The sequence below is a fragment of the Bemisia tabaci genome, chromosome 2, assembly GCF_918797505.1.
Source record: "Bemisia tabaci chromosome 2, PGI_BMITA_v3".
Taxonomy (NCBI): Eukaryota; Metazoa; Arthropoda; class Insecta; order Hemiptera; family Aleyrodidae; genus Bemisia; species Bemisia tabaci.
Window position 1 is genome coordinate 45,192,886 of NC_092794.1, and position 18,597 is coordinate 45,211,482.

At 39.7% G+C, this 18,597-nt stretch overlaps 1 protein-coding gene across 3 annotated transcripts in view; it reads left to right on the forward strand.

Moving 5' to 3' along the window:
• ChT (choline transporter) overlaps window positions 1–18,597 on the forward strand; it is a 70,732-nt gene that overhangs the window by 5,540 nt on the left and 46,595 nt on the right. For 2 of the 3 annotated variants that reach the window (XR_011899378.1, XM_072297394.1), the window contains exons 2-3: window positions 6,997–7,514; window positions 13,539–13,707. Coding sequence is in view for 2 of the 3 variants with exons in the window: in XM_072297394.1 (XP_072153495.1) it covers window positions 13,542–13,707 (166 nt within the window). In the remaining variant the exon portion in view is untranslated. The remainder of the gene's footprint in view (window positions 1–6,996; window positions 7,515–13,538; window positions 13,708–18,597) is intronic. The other variant, XM_019055842.2, reaches the window with a different exon arrangement.

Below are 18,597 nucleotides of genomic sequence, written 5' to 3' on the forward strand. Positions count from 1 at the left end.
TCCTCTCTCCTGGAAGACGAGACCCATTTCCTGGAACAGCCAGAGTTGACTTCATCGAGAGCACGAGAGGTGAAAGGGGCGGAAGCTTTATCACCGGCCGCACTTCCGCTGTCGTGTGGTTGGTATTCAGCTATTTTGAAGGCATTTTTTTGCGGTTGTCGTGGACACAATACGCGTCAGCGACTTCTACAAAGCCGTGGATTATAGCTCATGCTCTGTGGTCGGAACGGAGGTTCCAGCTTTTGCGTGGGAGTGTGTATGTGTGTGTAGCTGCTTTGCCACTTTTTAAAGGACAATTTTCAGTTTTTTTTACCGAGTATATGATTCCCGGTCGGGTTGAAATAAATATTTTAGCGCAAGAGGGTGCTCTCAAAATGCGCTATTCACTTATAGATTAGAAAGCTTGTTCCTATCAGATGCAACCTACATTTCTCGGAGAGCATACGTTTGTCAGGGAAAAAGTCATCGATGCTGATTTCTCGCCCGTCACTGGTTGCTGAAAAGGTTGCAGAAAAGTTATATGTGACGAGTGGCGAGACCTTAATGATTTATTTCCGATATTCTCCCATTTGAAGCTATGGTAAAGAATCGATTATTAAGGTGTTCGTTGCGAACACCCTGTTTATTGATCCTTTTCCATAAGTTTAACTGACAGATCAATCTATATATCGCAAAGCACGTAACGTTTTGACCGCTGCCTAAAGTAACGTTTCGGCAACCATTGTGGGACAGATTAGCTCTCCATCCAGTTGTTGTAAAATTCATGAAACTCTTGATTCCCTTCACGGATAAAATCACAAACTAAAGAAAAAGCCGGCCTAAGCTGCATTGGAGGGTCGTTTTCATTTGCGCTGTTTTGTAAGTAAATGTCTGAATAAATTTGTATGGTATGGTGTGATATGAAAAACCCCTTGAAAATATATGAGTTTCTCTCAATGTTGTGTTTTTCGCCATTTTCATTTTTATTGCTGGTGCAGCTCACGGTACCGTTGTTGCCCATAAAAGCGAAAAATTCATTCTTGCTCGCAGTGAGCACTGTTGGTTTTATTTCTAGCTTTTCTCGTTTTGAAGTTTTATGGTGGAGAGTGAGCGAGTGAGAGTTTAATTTAGCTGAGGTGCGAAATTAAAAAGATCCACGAAGAGAGGAGCGCCAATGGAGTTTTGCATTTTTCCTATGGAAATCGTTCGGCAACTTTTCGGCAAATTGTTTGGGAAATTGAAGAAACATTTTATGGATATTATAAAATGTATCATTCAAGTAGTTATTTTCAATAGTCTCGTTTCTATCACGTACATATCGAAAATAAATCAATTGTTTTTTCTTTTTAATACAATTTGTTTGTTATCTGAATGAATTTATTTTTCTCATGGAATGCGTATAATATTTTTAATTTTAATTAGTTTAAATACAGAAAATATAGTTAATGTAATTTTGCCACATAAGGTGCAGCTTCAATAGTAAGATTACTCATCCACCCTCTGTTTATTCGTGGTAATCATTCAAAGACATTGATGGATGGAGTCTTTTAAGTTCAATAATGATTCAAAAGTTTTCAGAGAAGAGCAATACTCATTACAAGATCGGACATAAATTCAGCCAAAGCGTTGAGAATGAAATGATTTAATTCGATTTCGACACATTTTTCGGCATAATGCTATTTTCCCTAGGGATACAAATTGTTAAAAAAAAATTAATGAAATAAATGGTGGTTGATGTAAGGCACCAGAAATGATCATCAATTAAATTCAAAATCTCATCAGAGCAATTTAACCACACCCGAATGCACGTGTGAAATTGACGATAACAACCAAGGTTACACAGCAGTGTGTAATGGTGGATTTTGATCGCAATTTCCTGCTGCGCAATCATTGATTAAATTTGGGTGAGATATAATCAAAAGCAACAATTCTTATCCTGGAGGGTCGTGCTATCCAAAAGGATGATTTCAACAAAGCTTAAAACATCGGTAAAATGTTATGGTTGAACTTGCCTCGCGGCATGCGGGAGACTGATAAAGCTGTCGATTTGACAGAACAGTTGCCTAACTTGTGAATTGCAGGATAAAGCTGCGGTAAACGAGCGAAAGATGCCAGGAAGACTCAAAAAAACGAACGAGATAAAAAGTGCTTTTATCTGATCGGAGTTCTCTGCAATACAGTGTTGTCGATTATCTTGAGACTTATTCCATTTTATTAAACATTAAAGAGGAAAAATACATCGATAAATAGGAAACACAGTCGGGAAAGGTAAACACACATTTACGGTCTTTTTAAAAATGTTATTTAATTTTTTTTCTTCTTCTTCTTTTTTTTGAAACCTCAAGAGCACCTGAGCTACCTTTTGCAATAAGGAACTACTCTTTTCCGCTCATCCATAAAAGCACCCATCTGTATGAGAAAACCAATGGCACATACGGTATTCCAAAAATGAGCCAGAAATAGTGGTTTCTCATGGCAAAATTTAGTCCAATTTACCTGATAATATTTTGACTGATTTGAAAATTGAAACGGGATATGGAGTTTTTTATTGAGAAAAAAAGCCCTGTTAAAATATTCCCGGTATCCCAGTCATATTGAAATGCTTAGATATGCAAATGATAAAACCTCGATTCCCTAAAAAAATTTAATTTCTAGTAGGCCAGGGTGCGAAAAATTGTAATTACACGGCAAAATTGTTGCTTTTATATCAGAATATTGTGTAAGTTGTCTATTCACCCCGTAAAAGGGCTCCTCTAATTGTAATTAATTGCAATAAATTAAAGTAAGTCACAATTTTTGGTCTTAAAAATTGCTTATCAGGCCTAATCAAACATGGAACTTACTTTATTGATCGTTAAAAAACAGCATTTATTGACAAAATTATGTAAAAATATTTCATTCTACGGCAAAAATATTACAGCATTGAATTGCAAAATTACTACAATACGTACCAGTGGCGTGGCGTGAATTGCGATGTATCGATTGTTATGCCATTTAAACATATGGCAAAGAATCGATTATTAAGGTGTTCGCTGCGAACACCCTGTTTATCGATCCTTTTCCATAGGTTTAAATGGCATAACAATCGATATATCGCAAAGCACGCCACGCCACTGATACGTACGTTGCCGTTGCATTGTGCTACTTGGGGTGTAAAGAGAGTTTTTAATCGGTTCTCGTCAAAGTTGGGGTCGAGTCGGTATAATGTCACTGTCTCCGACGTACGAAAAAGCGTGTTCAATATCGGAACTCACCTCCACCATTGTGGTTGACCGTTAAAGAAACTGACCCAGCGTGGAAAGTTGGCAACGCTGTGAAGCATTCAACCACCGAAAGCGGGGCACGGTAAGCGGACGGCGAACAGCTTGACCTTCGTCTGGGAAAAGTGAGAATTTCGGGGGGCGGAAGAGGGAAAATAAGGGAGGGAGGCGGGCACCGGTAGGGTGGAGTTGTGCGTGGCGGGTTGCGGGTTACGCGCACGCAGGGGCGGCTTTGAGTGGCCCGCGATTCCAGTTCGCACTGGATACCGACGCAGCTCGGAGCACCCTGAAACTGGAGTAGTGAGTCTCCCCTCGTTGCCAAACTGAAGACCTTCTCGTCAAAACGGATGTAAAGTGGATTATTTTTCCTACAAAATTGGCTACCCAAGGTTTTTCCTTCCTTCCCATCTCAATTTAATTCGTTTTCGGTTGAAAGACGTGAGGCCAAGGCAGAGGTATCGATAAGGGTTGTTTTTGGGCCGGCCGGACTGAATTTCCTCAACTTTAACATTTTTTGCTCATTGAAAATCTATATATTTTACGAACTGAATCATAATTTGGTCATATCCAGTCTCTAATTGGTTCTAATATACTGCCCTAAATATGGGTCCGAGGCCGAGGGTCGATTTCGGCGGAAAAGGCGAATTTTTCGGCATTTTACCGCAAACCCGCAACATACTCACTTTCAGTTTTTTTTTATTTTTTAAGTATTATCGTTCATATACAGGGACATAGTTTTAATCCTGATATGTTTACTAAAAATTTGACGGTGTCATTTTGTAAATCTACGGAGCTTGAATTGAGAACCGAGCTGGTAGAAGAGTATGCACTTTACTGATGCATCTTCCCCAGTGCTTGAAGAGGATGGCCAATAGGAACAATAACAAGTTAACCAACTTACATTACGATTTGGGGATTTGGCACTCAAGTTTAAAACCTGAGTAAGGAGAATTTTCTGTATGATTTTCATGATGGAATGGCTCTTCAAATGTGCTGATTTTTTCTTGACGCCTTTTGAGGGTTTGTGTATCAGACCGCAGAGAAAATTAAGTGGATGGATTCTCTTCAAGGGGTAAAAGTTAAGCAGGAAAAAGAAGGACAAACATTGAAATGGTTTCATTTTAATTTTTTTATTTCTGGTTTCCAGATCAATTAGTTCGATAAATTGTCGTGAAGTAGGGTGAAAAAATATATATATTCGAGCGGGCATATTTGGATTCATAAATGCAGTCCCTATTGGCGATTCACTTGGAGCAACATTGTTTTTCTTGCGGGAACGCCTACACGATATCGGAGGAACGTTTGCACAAGATATTCAATCGCGAGGCTTGCTCATTGTTTTTTATGAGAAAACTTTCAGAAATTCTACCATCCTTGGTAATTCGTGCTTGGGAAAATTCAAGTCGAGAGTAGGCCGAGAATAATAAAAAAGAGAAGCAAGGAAATGGATGAAACGTGGTGTGAATGGAAGATATCAATTCTATTCGAGCAGGGTCGGTTTTTCAATTTTTTGTGTGCTCCAGTGATATTTTTCAACGTGGCAATCCACCTCTGCTACATTTAATGGCAAACATGTATGCTTTTTTTTGTATTAGTAAGTTGAGAGCAACTGTATTAAGAGCATAGTCATACTTACATGGTAACTTTTCAAGTTGGAGAACAGAAATGATAAAAAGTAATGCTTCAGAGACTAAATTCATAGCAATTTTGCAAGAATGGTCCAACATTTTTTTGTCTCAAGTCGCCAACTGTGCATTTGTTTCGTATTACTTGGAGTTCTTGTCTAATGTTTTGGTCGGCCTTCAGAATGAGACGAAAGATCGGCCGTCTTGAGTTTACCTTTAAAATCATGCATACAAATCAATATAGCAGTAATGTTATCTCACTCTGCCGCCCACTATGAGAAAATGTGGTTGCACAGTGAACACTCGAGTATCTCAATCAATGGGATTTGGCCATGATGCGGCGATGAAAATAACGCCTGCAGAGATACAACTATTCTTGCTTTAGGGATGTGCGTGTCGTATACCCAAACACATGAAGGCGTTCCGACTTTTCTTGTCCTTCCAGTTGACAGGGGTTTATTTCGATCCGTGTATCCAACATTCGCGTATAATCTGTATAATTTTTAAAAATTTGATCGATCCTACCTTAATCGGAGCTCACTGTAATTTGAAATAAAAGTTGCATAGTCTCTCAACGATGCAAAGCACTTACTGAATTATGACTGCAAGAGGTGAAGCTCTTTAATGATGAGAGACGGTGGAACGGGGAAAAAGGAATTAATGGAGTTTGAAGACAAAATAAAAACACTGACGGTACATCCTTGCGAAGCTTTTTATTTATTTATTTATTATCATTAAAAAAAAAGAAATTATTTTTCACCGTTATACGCATCGTGGAAAAGCGCAAGTTAGAATTATTTAGTAGTGTTGACACAGTTTTCTGTACGGTCTTCACAAAAAGGGTTTCCGTGTACTCTTCGAGGATAGAGAGACTTTATTCCGCTCGACAAAAGTCAGTTATGTTAATGCACACGGTATTCTGAACAACAGTTTGTTTGAATCTGGGGTGACATTAGACTTTAGCGTGTAGTAAGGGCAGTATGCAATTCTCCTCCCTCTATTTCCGAGTTTTTCTCCAGCGCTCCCTGTCGTTTTGGAAGGAAGAAGAGGAAGGTGGTTACTCCTTGACGTCACTGCTTACGCTTGACGGTCAGTTGATGCACAAAGAAAAAAAAGAAAAGAAAAAAAAAGGATTAGTAGAAAGAGGGAAAATGTAGATGTTCTATGACAACATTGCGTAATTCTTTTTTATACGGCCGAGGTTCTAACGATCTCGTTTTAAAAAGGCTTCCTCTGAAGAATGATTCCGTTTCCCAAGTCACAGAATCATGTTTTTTTTTCTATTTAAGACTATTTCTAGCTTCTGTTCCTTGTTTGAGGAACCCGTAGTAATAATATCTTTATGATTTCATATCATAGGTCAGTGAAACACAATTAGATCTGCCCATACTAATATCACAATAAATTAGGGATAAATTGCGATTTTATAGCTATTTCGTATTCAAAAATCGAACATGAATATTTATAGCAAGTTTGTATTTCACATGTATGTTAACATTGCTATTTAGTAGAAGTTCCATAGCAATAAACAGATAATTAAATGACTATAAATAGCTCATTCATCACTGTCAATCTCGAAATTCCGCTACATGGGTATTTACTAAAATTCGACGATGCCATTGATTTACAAAATCTACACTGCTTTGAAATTGAATTACCGGACCGTTGCAACAATGCTACGAGACAGCTACATGATTTATTCTCCCCTGTGCTGGGGCAAAATGGGCCATAAAGAGCAAGGGGACATAAGATGATTGCACCACGGTGAGGATTCATTTCTGCACAATTTGACTCAATAAACACCTTAAAATTGCCATATTGAGAACGATTTAAAGTTTAAGAACGAAAAACGCAGAAAAGTTGGGAAAATCGCTGTTGAAATTTTCCCGTGCTGTTGCCAGTTTGAGGGTCGAGTCCCTTCAAACGTCCCCTGACCGTCACGTAATTTTCGGGACGGCCCCTGAGAGCTACGTAATTTGCAATACACGACCCCTGTATGCGGAAAACAGGAAATTTCCTATTCCGCACATACAGCGAAAGAGGGCAAGTATCTGAAACGGATTCTAATATTGTATGGTATTACTTCGCAATATAGAAAGTAATGCTTTATTTTCTGTTTCTCTTTTTTCCAGATGACCAGATGATTCGAGCAGTGGCGTGAAAAGAAACCGGAATCCGAGAGAACAACACCTCCAAATCTGGGCGTCATATCGACATTTTGATGGTTTTACCAAAATTCGGACCTCATGTGCAGCCTAGGCTTTAGAACACGCAATAGTCCTTCACAAAAAACTTCCCTTCGTTGGGGGGACTGCTGTTTGACCCGCGCCAACTCCCGATTATAATCCACACCGCGTCGGGCGATTCCAACACTTTCCATAGTTGAATTTTTTGTTACCTACGATTTTTAAACAAGGGCAAAACGTAATTTGTTACACTACTACCTTAGGAAATTTGTTATCAAATATTTTGTTTTCTACAATGTTTACATTTATAATCACGGTAGAGAATGTTCCCTAGTGAGACGTTATCCGTTTTTTATTGTTGTTAATTGTTGTCTATTAAAATTAAGCTTTTTTTACTTTGATTAAATAAGGCGCCCTCCGCAACAACAAGTTCATCAGTCGGATCAGCATCTCAGAACAAGTAAGTTTTTATTTTTTCTAAATGCTCTTAACCTTAGCCACACTTTAGCCTTTTCCTATCGTCCGGTGACAGTAGCGTCATTTGGTCATTTGGTGGGAGCATGGGGGGAAACTGTTGCCCCCCCCCCTCCCTTGTTCAAAAAGCTAAAATAAACGAAAAAAAATTGATCGCATTGCTAAAAACTTATTGTTTTTTCTTTACTTAGGTTTCATGATAAGGGTCATGGAAGGTCACTTGTTGCCCCCCCCCCCCCCCCCCCCCGGTTTTGGTGAAATGATGTTAGTGTCCGGTGATATTGCTTCAAGAAGAATTATTCAGTAATATCAGAGTGTGGCTCCCCTTTTAGGGGTTATTTTTCATTTCATCATTGAGAAATGTTCACAGACGATCGCAATAATTTAGGCATTTGTTTGACAACATGAGACATTTTTCCATGGACCCTCAACTTTATTGAGACAAATGGCGGCAAGCTTCCGATAGCTCCGTTGTGTCGCTGCGGACTGGTCTAATGAAAAAACACTGCCATCCCATATGGATCTGCAATAATTTATCACGGCAGAGGAAAATATTCTCTAGCTTTTAGATGAAAGCATTTACTGGTCAAAATTTTTGAGCTACCGTTTCTTTTACGGAGGGTATTCCTAGTTATTAATGAGGAGATTGGTTTTGTAATTTAAACAATTAGACAATGTTAGTTTTGATTGTTTATGTGTCCCGAGAATAGCACTGGCTTAGCAATAATTTTGTAAATCTGGAAATTTTCATTATTTTGACCTGTTTTTAGAAAAAATTAGAGTGCTATATAAAACAAATAGCCCTTTGAGGTGAAGAGGTATCAACGTTCAAGATTTCATCCTCCTTTTGAAACATCTCATCAACTATACTTCGTTTTAATCTTATAGTCTCCGGAAAGCTCTGAGGTAAATGAGGGTGAAGATATATGATGTTAAAAAGAAAAACAGAAACTGATTAATAAATCAAGGGACCAAATTTCCTGGCTTATCCATTCAATTATCTATCTACATAGGGAAACTAGTAATACTAGTATGTTTAGTCTTCGCAAAATGTTGTCCAATATTTGAGTTTCCACTTGAAGGGCCTTCGTTGCTGGCTCCATGACATTCATTTATCTCAATTAATAGGACCAATCATTTTGTAAAATTAATTTAATCTTGTGCTGTCTGGAATCAAGCTTAGCGTGGACCTGATCCAGAGATGCACAACGGATACATGTAACTACTCGTACCAGAAAACATGTATTTAAAGCCACATACGGTCCATTGAGTATTAACGCTATTATTTTGGTTTCTGGGAGTAAAGGTGTATTGCAAATGGTTTCCATTTAGTTTGAAGGCTCTGCAATGGAGAGCTCAAGTGAACCAGGCCCATCCTCTCCAAAGACGATTCGACAACTAGAGTTCCTGTTCCACTAACCTCACCTCTTGGCTATAGTTAAAAATTCCTGCTCACAAGGATTTAATATTCCTTATGAGCAGTCATGGCGGAGCGTCAACATAACGTTTCCGCACATTTTCCGTACAACGCTTGCGCACGTCCACCGCGGATGTCATTTGCGTACAGATAAAGTTTGCGCTCAATTCACTGTTTGGCAACGTATTTACTATAGGGAAATTTAAACGAAATAGAGAGCATGTTGTATTATACTAAATGAATTAGTTTTTTTATTAGAACTCAAGTAAAGGAGTAAGTAAAACAGCTAAAAGGAAAATGTTTGGAATAAATTGGGAAAGTAAACGGGACTAAAAGTAAGATTTAAAATATTCTATTTTTCATTATTTTAAGACGTTGGAGAGGTGGGGGTGAATAGGCTCATTTTGATCGCAAGAAATAATTAAAACAGGATTTTTGCAAAAAAGAAACTGCTCAGTACGTCACTCAACAGCCAACAAGGAGATAGGTCAGGACTCTGAATGATTTGTCCAAAGTGATTCGAAAGTCAGAGAAAGTGATGTATTAGTTTGTGGTGATTCCATTCTTGATTTTCAAACTCGGTTTTGTGAGTTTCTATTCAAGAGCACATGAAAAGTGTTCATAATGTTGCGGTTCGCCTTTGGAGGGTTCCATCCCTCGCTTTCCCCTCTGTATGAACTTTTTCTAAACATTTTACTCGGCGAGCGAAAACTTGTCCTATCTATTTCCGCCGTCACTATGACCATTTTGAAAATGTCAGTTCAAAAACTTTTATGAGGAGATAAGATAAATACGAGTGCAGAAACTTTGCCGAGATCTCAGCTAGAGAAAGCTGCAGCTTCAAGACGTTGTATTCTCACTGACTTCCTCCAGAATGTGACAAAAAGAGTATTAGCATTTCAGTGGCCCCAGGTCTTGAAATGGACGGATTTCTATCAAACGGAACTATGTGCATTATGACGTGAGCCCTGTTATGCACATATTCTTATGGGTCTCAAGGCTCATGTCTTAATGCACATAGTTCCATTTGATAGAAATACGTCCAAATGATAGAGCCGCGCGAAAGATATAAAAAAGTGGGACTTAGTGATAGGTATCTCATTCGAGCAAACAGATCCTGTTCATTCATACAATTTTTTTGGACTGACAAATTTTCTTCTACTTTTCTTTCACAAGGCGAGACTTGCTTCTGTAGCCTTATTCACAAAATTGCAGGTTACAACACCCAAATGAATACTTTCTGGGGGTAAACCGCAGAGCTCCAAGCTGCTAACTGTTGTAAATACTGATTAGATCAAAGATTTGAAGAGTGATCACAAAAGCTGATCATTCACGAACAAGCTAAAAGGAGTAAGCTTAGATGTTGGGGATATTTTATAAATCGACGGTAGACCTTCCAAAACACGTATCTCGGTTCTTGGACTTCCTGTCATTCTTAATTTTTTTTTAAGGAAAACTACCCAATGTCAATTCTTAAAAACTTCTCCGACTTTTCTTCTCTGCACGAAGAAAATTTTCTGAGAACTGCGAGGAATGATTTTGATTTTTCCTCCTTTGAAAAAATAAAACGAGAGAAGACAATTTTAAACATCGCAAATGAGATACGTGGTTTGGGAGTTCCATCGTTGATAATTTTACAGTTTGAATAAAACCAAGAATAGCCTCCGTTTTTATACTTTGTACCCACACATCAAAATTTCAACTATTCAGTTTCAATTACAAGGAAAAATACTATTTCGTGCCTCGTTAGCAAGAGAATGTGCTGCTTCTTTTTTTTTGCGTGAGAAAATCGTATAAATGTCTCCTGGACGAAAATTGTCCTATTTTGAAGCGCAAACTAGTCCGAAACTCAATATTCCAGTGTCATTGCATAGAAGGGAGACTTCGAGATAGAAAGCAGGGAGGATGGGACGGATGATCGACTTACAGTAACTTTAACTTTTATATAGAGCATTGTCGATGAAAGTTTTATGGGCACGTCTCGGAGATTAGTGAAAAGCTTCCAACTTTTTAACTTCAGGTGAAATTCTAGGGTCCGCTGTGCCAAACTTCGAATTTTTATGAAAGTGCGCCAAATTCCCCTCGATCCAGAGCAAAATCTCTTTTATTCGGGTCAGAGAGGACAGTCCAGTTGCGTGTGCCAATGTGCAGCCCAGAAAATCAATGACGCGGAGCAATAATTTTTAAACTGTGAGTCGTTAAATTTTCGGTTCAAATGAGTAATTTTTCGATGCACTGAAAAAAAATTCTCGGTGTTTTTACCAAGATCCGTTGGTACCTTTACCATCTCACTTTTTTTTACCAATTATTGGTAATTTTATCAAGAGAGACTGGTAAGATTACCTAAAAATCGGTATTTTTACTGTTTTTTTCAGGTAAAAATACCACTTTCATTGATAATCAATTCCCGGTAACTTTGCCATTTTATCTCGGTAATTCTACCACAGTCGATAAAAAATATTGGCGTTTTTACCAAGGTTCAGTAAAATTACCGAGAAAGTTCAATAATTTTACCGAGATTTCTTGGTAAAATTACTAATTCCATGAATGGTAATTTTACCAAGAAAAAACTGGGATCAAATAGAACCCTGAATTCTTGGTAATTTTACCTTTTTCTTAGTAAATACATCGAGCTTTTTTTTCAGTGTGGCAGGAGATCACGGATTCGATGTCAGAGAAGGACGCGAATAGACCTAACCTTAATAAGAACACAAACCCGCCGAGTTGTGTGTCGAAGATCCGTCACGGGAATGTTGCGGACGGCACACGAAAGCTATAGCGCCTTCATTTATTGTATAGGCATCACGCATATCCACTAGGCTCGAATAGTTGCAGTCGCGCCGTGAACATTTGGACTACCTTTCGCAATTGAGAACTATTTACAATTTACAATTTAGCTCATATGTAAAAATACTTATATGCATAGGGAGACTAATGATAGATATGATGTTTCTAAGCTGAGACAGAAATTGTAGTTCCTGATGTAGCAAAATATGTATAGTCCATTTGAGGCTTGCCAACGTTCTTCCGGCAAAGTATTGAGTTTCGCGGACTGCGGGTTGATTTTTTAAATTGATAGACAAAACAATAGACAAAAAGAAAATCAAGTGATCCTTTTAGTTGAAACGGTTGGTTGTCATAGACTAAGAGGGAAATCATGAACTTGAGACAAAATGACAGAAACCATAATGTCTCTCATGAGCTGCTATTAAATAGTCTATTACTTACCTTCTTTGTCAATTGCAACCACCCGCTTCTACTAATAGGATCGCTTCATTTTTCCTATGTCTTCTTTGTCTATAGATTTGTCTATCAATTTTAACAAACACTCTGCAAGCTGATTTTGGTAAAATCCGTCTAATTCGCATTCCTTGGAATTTTACTCATAAAGCATGTGGGGGCATTCAGGTGGGTGTATCTTTGATGTGCCAGAGAACCATTGAGAAAAAAAGGAGGTGTTTGCATTTCGGGCATCTTGGATTTTGTTGATGACGTAGGTAGGTGTGGATGATTTTTACCATCTATTTTCTTGGAAATGGTGTAGTTTATGGAAAAAAATCATTCTACATAAAGTGCTTGAAATTATATCATGAGTTAATTCAAGCAAAAAAATCGGACATTATGGTCCATTTTTCATACTTCGAATTGCAAATTTGGCTTGAGTACATGCACCGACCTACGTCACGAGGTAAAAAATCCTCAAAATGCAAACACCTCCTTTTTTCTCTCTATGAATTGCAACCACCCGCTTCTAGTAAAATGATAGCTCCATTTTCCGTATGTCTTCTTTGTCTATCGATTTGCCTATCAATTGGATTGCATTTTGCCAAAAGGAACCAAGAGCATTCCAGCGTTGCTACAATTTTGAAACTTACATTCTTTGCATAAAAGTACTGAAATCATGGACAAAATTAAATTTATAAAGGTAATTTTCGTCTTGAAGTCATAATTACTTGGGAGAACAGATGTAACTTGTTTAGATGATCAGTTCATATTTGCAAGTTAAAAAAAGTTGCCCAATCTTAGCAACATTGGAATACTCTTGGTTCCTTTTTGCAAATGCAATCCAATTTTAACAATGAGTCTGGAGGCTGATTTCGGTAAAATCCGTCTACTTCGCTTTTCTTGGAATTTTATTGATAAAGAGTGAAGGTATTCAGTTGGATGTATCTTCGGTGCGCCAGAGACCATAGAGTACATAGAGTCGTAATGTAATTGGGAGAGCTGGCGCCACTTTTAAGCATTTTCCATGTCCCGAATTCCGAGACTCCTGTGTGACGCCGGGTCACTTTTTCGATACATAATCGATTGTTTGCGATACACGGGTACCCGGCCATCCGATGACAAGAACAACAACAACAACAACAACGGAGATAGGAATTACCACGTATTCCACACCGCCATTTGGGATCGAAAATGTATCGAAAAAGCGACCCGAACTCGGCGCGCACCGGGCTCGGAATTCGTCGAGCAGAACATGGCGCCAGCTCTCCCATTTACATTACGACTCTATGTACTCTATGCCAGAGACCCATTTCATGATACGAGTCTATTTGATGGCATGTGCTGATTTGGGGGTATTTTCGTATGTTGGCAGAAGATGCTGAACCTATGGGGCGTGATATCGATCGTGCTGTTCTACCTTTTAATCTTGGCCGTCGGAATATGGGCCGGGCGCAAGAAGGAGGAGGGCAACGACTCCGAGGAGGAGGTCATGCTCGCCGGCAGGAACATCGGGCTCTTCGTCGGCATTTTCACCATGACAGGTAATTCCACTCCGCTATAAGTCTTTTCACAGTTTTAGTCAAGAAAACCCTTGGTTGAATTCAACGATCTACCGATAAAAGACTCGTGAAACAGGCACTGTATTCTGACAGCATTGTATGTGTACCTAAAAAGGAAATTACATGCATAAAAGAGGAAAAAATGGACCGAGCAGCTTCAGAGTGAATTTTATGGAACACATCTTCCGTCCCTTGGGAAACTGTCAAATATCATCCAAAAAAAAAAAAAAAAAAAAAAAAAAAAAAAAAAAAAAATAGATTTTGTTCGAATTTTAGTCGCAACTACAAAAAAGGCCTTTTTCATATTATTTTACATTTTAGGCATAATAGCATGTTTGCATGATTGCGTCTCGATAAGAAAAGAAGAGATCCAATGGACAGTCTCTATGTCGAATGAGGCTAAAATAATATTGATCTTACATGAAAATAAAATGCCACGTTTCTCTCTATAATCTACCCTGGTATCTACCTGTAGTCTTAAAAGTTCCCCTGTATACTTTTAGAATGCAACCATCATGACTCTCAGAAATTTTCCCACAGAAATTGTCGTTGAATCAGCTAAAAATCTATATATATGTAGCGACCAGATGTCCTTTTAAAGCTCGCGATGCTTGCCAACGGTCCTCTGTTTCTAAACACAGTTCGGTGAATGTTGTTGTGCCAGAAAGTTTGTATTATAATCTTAGAACTCTTTCCGACGCACGAAAGGTTTGTAATAGGTAACTGAACACAAATTCACGAGTTGTTTCAACAATTTTATTTACATTTAAGAAACTTGTGAGTTAGGTAACTATGGCCGACGTTTCGCGGCAGATTTGCCCCATCCTCAGGGCCAAGCTATTTATAACTAGAAAAGGTTGTAAAAGGTTTGTATTTAAATAACTTTTAGGGGTACGCTTTTTGACCCCTTTGCGGTCCAGCTTTCCGAGACGTTTTGCGCCTTAGACGTTATGCGTTACTTTATATAATGTTGCTTTCTCGTTTCATAGCTTGTTTAGGTTTGTTTCTAGGATTTCTTGTTAATGTCTGGTTACCAAACCAGTGGTCAGACTTGAGCAGCAACCAATCTGCTTATCAGCGTAACTACTGGTTTGCTAGAAGGAACAAAGGCTGACCGGGACTTGACCTGAAGAAAACCGAGAGTCATACACACCTACCTCTGGTCAAACTCTGGTCAGCTCAAATCACCACTTTAACAAGCACCTGACCAGCGGGGCGATTATTGAAATGTTTTGTTTGTCGGATCGACATAGATGACATAGGTTAAAAGGCGGAGCGTGTTTGGTCGGCTATGTCTCATCGCTGCTTTGTCGTGCCTTTGTCAGGTGGAATGATCGACATACTGTCGGAAACTTAAGAGGTGCCATTAGCTTGTCGATCATTCCACCTGACAAAGGCACGATAAAGCAGCGATAAGACATAGCCGACCAAACACGCTCCGCCTTTTAACCTATGTCATCTATGTCGATCCGACAAACAAAAAATTTCAATAATCGCCCCGCTGAGGTCTTACAATCGGCCCTTATACAGATCTCTCCGCTGATAGAGAAGAAAAATCAAGTTGGAACTTTTCAAGAAATTCCAGGGACTGGTTTTCTAAAGAAAAAGTAAAGTATGACAGAAAATCTGCAACGTCGCAAAGGGAGATACGTAATTTTGTACTTTGCCCATCGATATATAGGGACGCGGATCGAGAAAATAGGTTAAAACGATCGACTCTAGAAGAGGGATTATGTGGAACGATTGATGTCCATATCGAAGTCTGACTCGCGAGGCGCGGCGGTCATCATGGTCTCCGTCTCATCGGATTACGAAATGGCTGACACACTAACTTAGCCGCACTACAATAGCGCACAGGGAGAAGAAAGGCCGGGGATAAGACACTTGCCCAGAGCCATAAGCAAGGAAATGGATTACCAGTCGGAAATGAGAATTAGCACCTCGTCCTCAAAGAGTGCGCCAAGTGTCAAAGGGAGACGCGAGACAAAATTTGATTTACGGTCCATCGGAGTCACGATTGAAGCAATTGTACAATCGATGTTGCCGAGATGCTGGTTCTTCTCCCACGCGGCCTCAATGGGCCGCTGAAGAAGGTCTTAACTAGGAAGATTCATCACGTGGTTTCTCTTCAAAACCTTACGTAGGAGCCGATTCACACAACGGGATGCTCGGAAATTATCCTGAATTAGACTCCTAAAATCCTAAATGAGACATTAACAATTACTGGGGGGTACGCCCCCTGACCGCTGCGCGGTCTAACCTCCCCCCTCCCCCCCAACCGCTTCGCGCCTGAGGCGTTATGCGTTATTCTTATGATTTAATATTATAAAATATGAGTTTTATCACAGATTAAACGGAAATTAGAAGCCTCATTGGCGTCATTAGTGCGTTTGCCTTTTAACCAATGTTAGTTGGTTCATACATTTTCCGATAAGGAACTATGGTTTCCGGCTTAAAAACACATATGAGGACTTATACGTAACAAAGGCGGATGTGAAAAATTGCCCTCTCGAAACACATTCAAAAAACTGTTTTGGCATCGAGAAAATTTTAGAAAATACTTGAGATGTGATCTTCGAGATCTGTACATTATGCTAGAGTCAAACATATTAAATTTTTGTGTGAACAAAACATTTTTATAAGCGTGTTTCGAAAAGGTAATTTTTCGCCTCCGCCATTGTTACATATAAGGTCTCATGTGTCTATAAGGAAACTAATGGCACATAAGTTGTTTTTGAACTGAGCCAGAAACTGTTGATCTTAATTGCAAAATGAATTCCAACCGTATACATTCTCATATCTTGTTCAGGAGTTGATCTCCAGACTTCTCGTTGTGTTTCTCGTAAAATTTTGGAGAGTAAACAAGTTGCGCGGTGCTCTATTCATGTACCTCGTGTAGAGGCCCATTAAGGGCCGTTCATAAAATATGTAACACTCAAAAGAGAGGAGGGGGGTGGGCTTGCGCTACTATTGCGCTCTAATAGCCTTACTCTGCCTGTAAAGTTAGTCTATTGATTCGGAGAGGAGCTGAGTTGAAGAACCTGAATTGGGCAAGTATGGACGGACTTTTTCGTGGAGGCCCAAAATAGTGAAAAAAGAGCAGGTTTCAAAAGAGCGGTTAACCCTTCCATACTCTTCCAATTTAGGTACTCTGAAGAAAACTCGCCACGAATAGAGTACCCGGATACTGAAGAGTATGTACAATTGTACACGTCAAAACATGGAGCTCATCGGCCAAAATGGCAGCCAATCTGCCCACAAGAAAATCCCTCGAAAATTTTGGCTGCCAACCTTCTTATTTGAACGTCAAACCAAAATGGCTAATTCTGTTAATAAATGCACTGAAAAAAACCTCCAGGGGTGGAGGTCGCACTTACGGAGACCGCAAGTTTTGGATGCTGGAGCCGTAGCTTCGACTGCTTCAGACTCAGAATTCGTTGTAACGGGTGCTACATCCGCAACTTTCGACTTCTGAACCTGGAACAGACCCGGTGCACCAATACACTCTGTAAGTACTTTGTACGGTTTTCACGTACGGAGGTTTTTTTCCAGCGTGAGCGTCCTTCAACAAAGCTGAGGAAATTTAGGCAAAAGGCAAAGTCAAATACATGCCCTTATAATTTTTGAAACGACGGTCCTGAGACGCTGAATGTCTTAAAATTATACTAACTAACTAACTATAGAAAAAAGTGTAACAATATGAAATTCTGGCTAATTTGAGCTCATAAGTCGGCTGCCTTTTTTGGTCTGAAGACCTGATCAAACATAACCTTCAAAATCACGTACATGTCCAATCGTCTGGATTTTATGATGAACACAAAAAAAGAGTACAAAATCCACCCCTCAACGCACAATTTGCGTGGCTCACACATTTCCTATCCAGATACACTGAAAAGAAAGAAAAAAAAAAAAAAAAAAAACTCCGGCCATGGAAGCCGTACTTACGGGCTGTATAGACATACCATCCGCGTCCCGGACTCAGAGTCCGAAAGTTCCGGTCGTAGCACCCGGAGCAATTGAACCTTCAGCCTCTGAGCCCAGAACGGACTGTATATATCTATACAGCCGGTAACTTTTTTTCTGCAAAGTAATCTAGCCACCAGTAACGTGGCAACGGCGAAAGGAAGATGCGTCGCGGTCCGCGGGTACGGTACGCGGGGGAGGGCCCATCGCGGCGGGCGCGGGGCAGCGGCAGGAGCAAGAGCAACGGCAGCGCGCAGACGCGAGAGAGATCATTTTAAATTAGATTCATACAAATGAACGGCGAACAATGGCGTTTGAAAGTTTTCCGACGTTGCAGCACCAACATCAAACATCGTGTACTTTCTATTTGATCGGCTGAGTTATGTCCTCCGCCGTGGGACGGGGACGTCGGATGGACGTCGACGTGACGGGTGATTTGAGACAGGTGTGACCGGGGCACCCAATCGCAACAGACACAGTCACATTCACACATTCACACATCGTGCCATCATCACGGACACATGCAGCATCCATGCACGGACGCATATTCGCGCGGTTACGCGACCGATCGGGTCCACGCAGTCGCGCTCACTCGGTCTCGCCTCGATGAGATCATCCTCTTCTCCGGGTCCCTCAGAAGTTTTTGACACCTCGGTTACCTGATAGACTTAATTTTGGACTAAAGGACGTACTCACGCAGCACTGGGAAAAAAAAAACACATTGGATCTAGAGCCCAGACTCTTGAAAACATTGACAAGAAAAAGGACTCTTGATTCAATCAGCTTCAAGCTTAAATCGAAAGGAAATCCGCTCAAATTAAGAGGCTTGGTTCTTGATTTCAGCTTAAATCTGATTGAATCAAGAGTATATTTTCTTGTCGATGTTTTTGAGAGTCTGGACGCTAGATC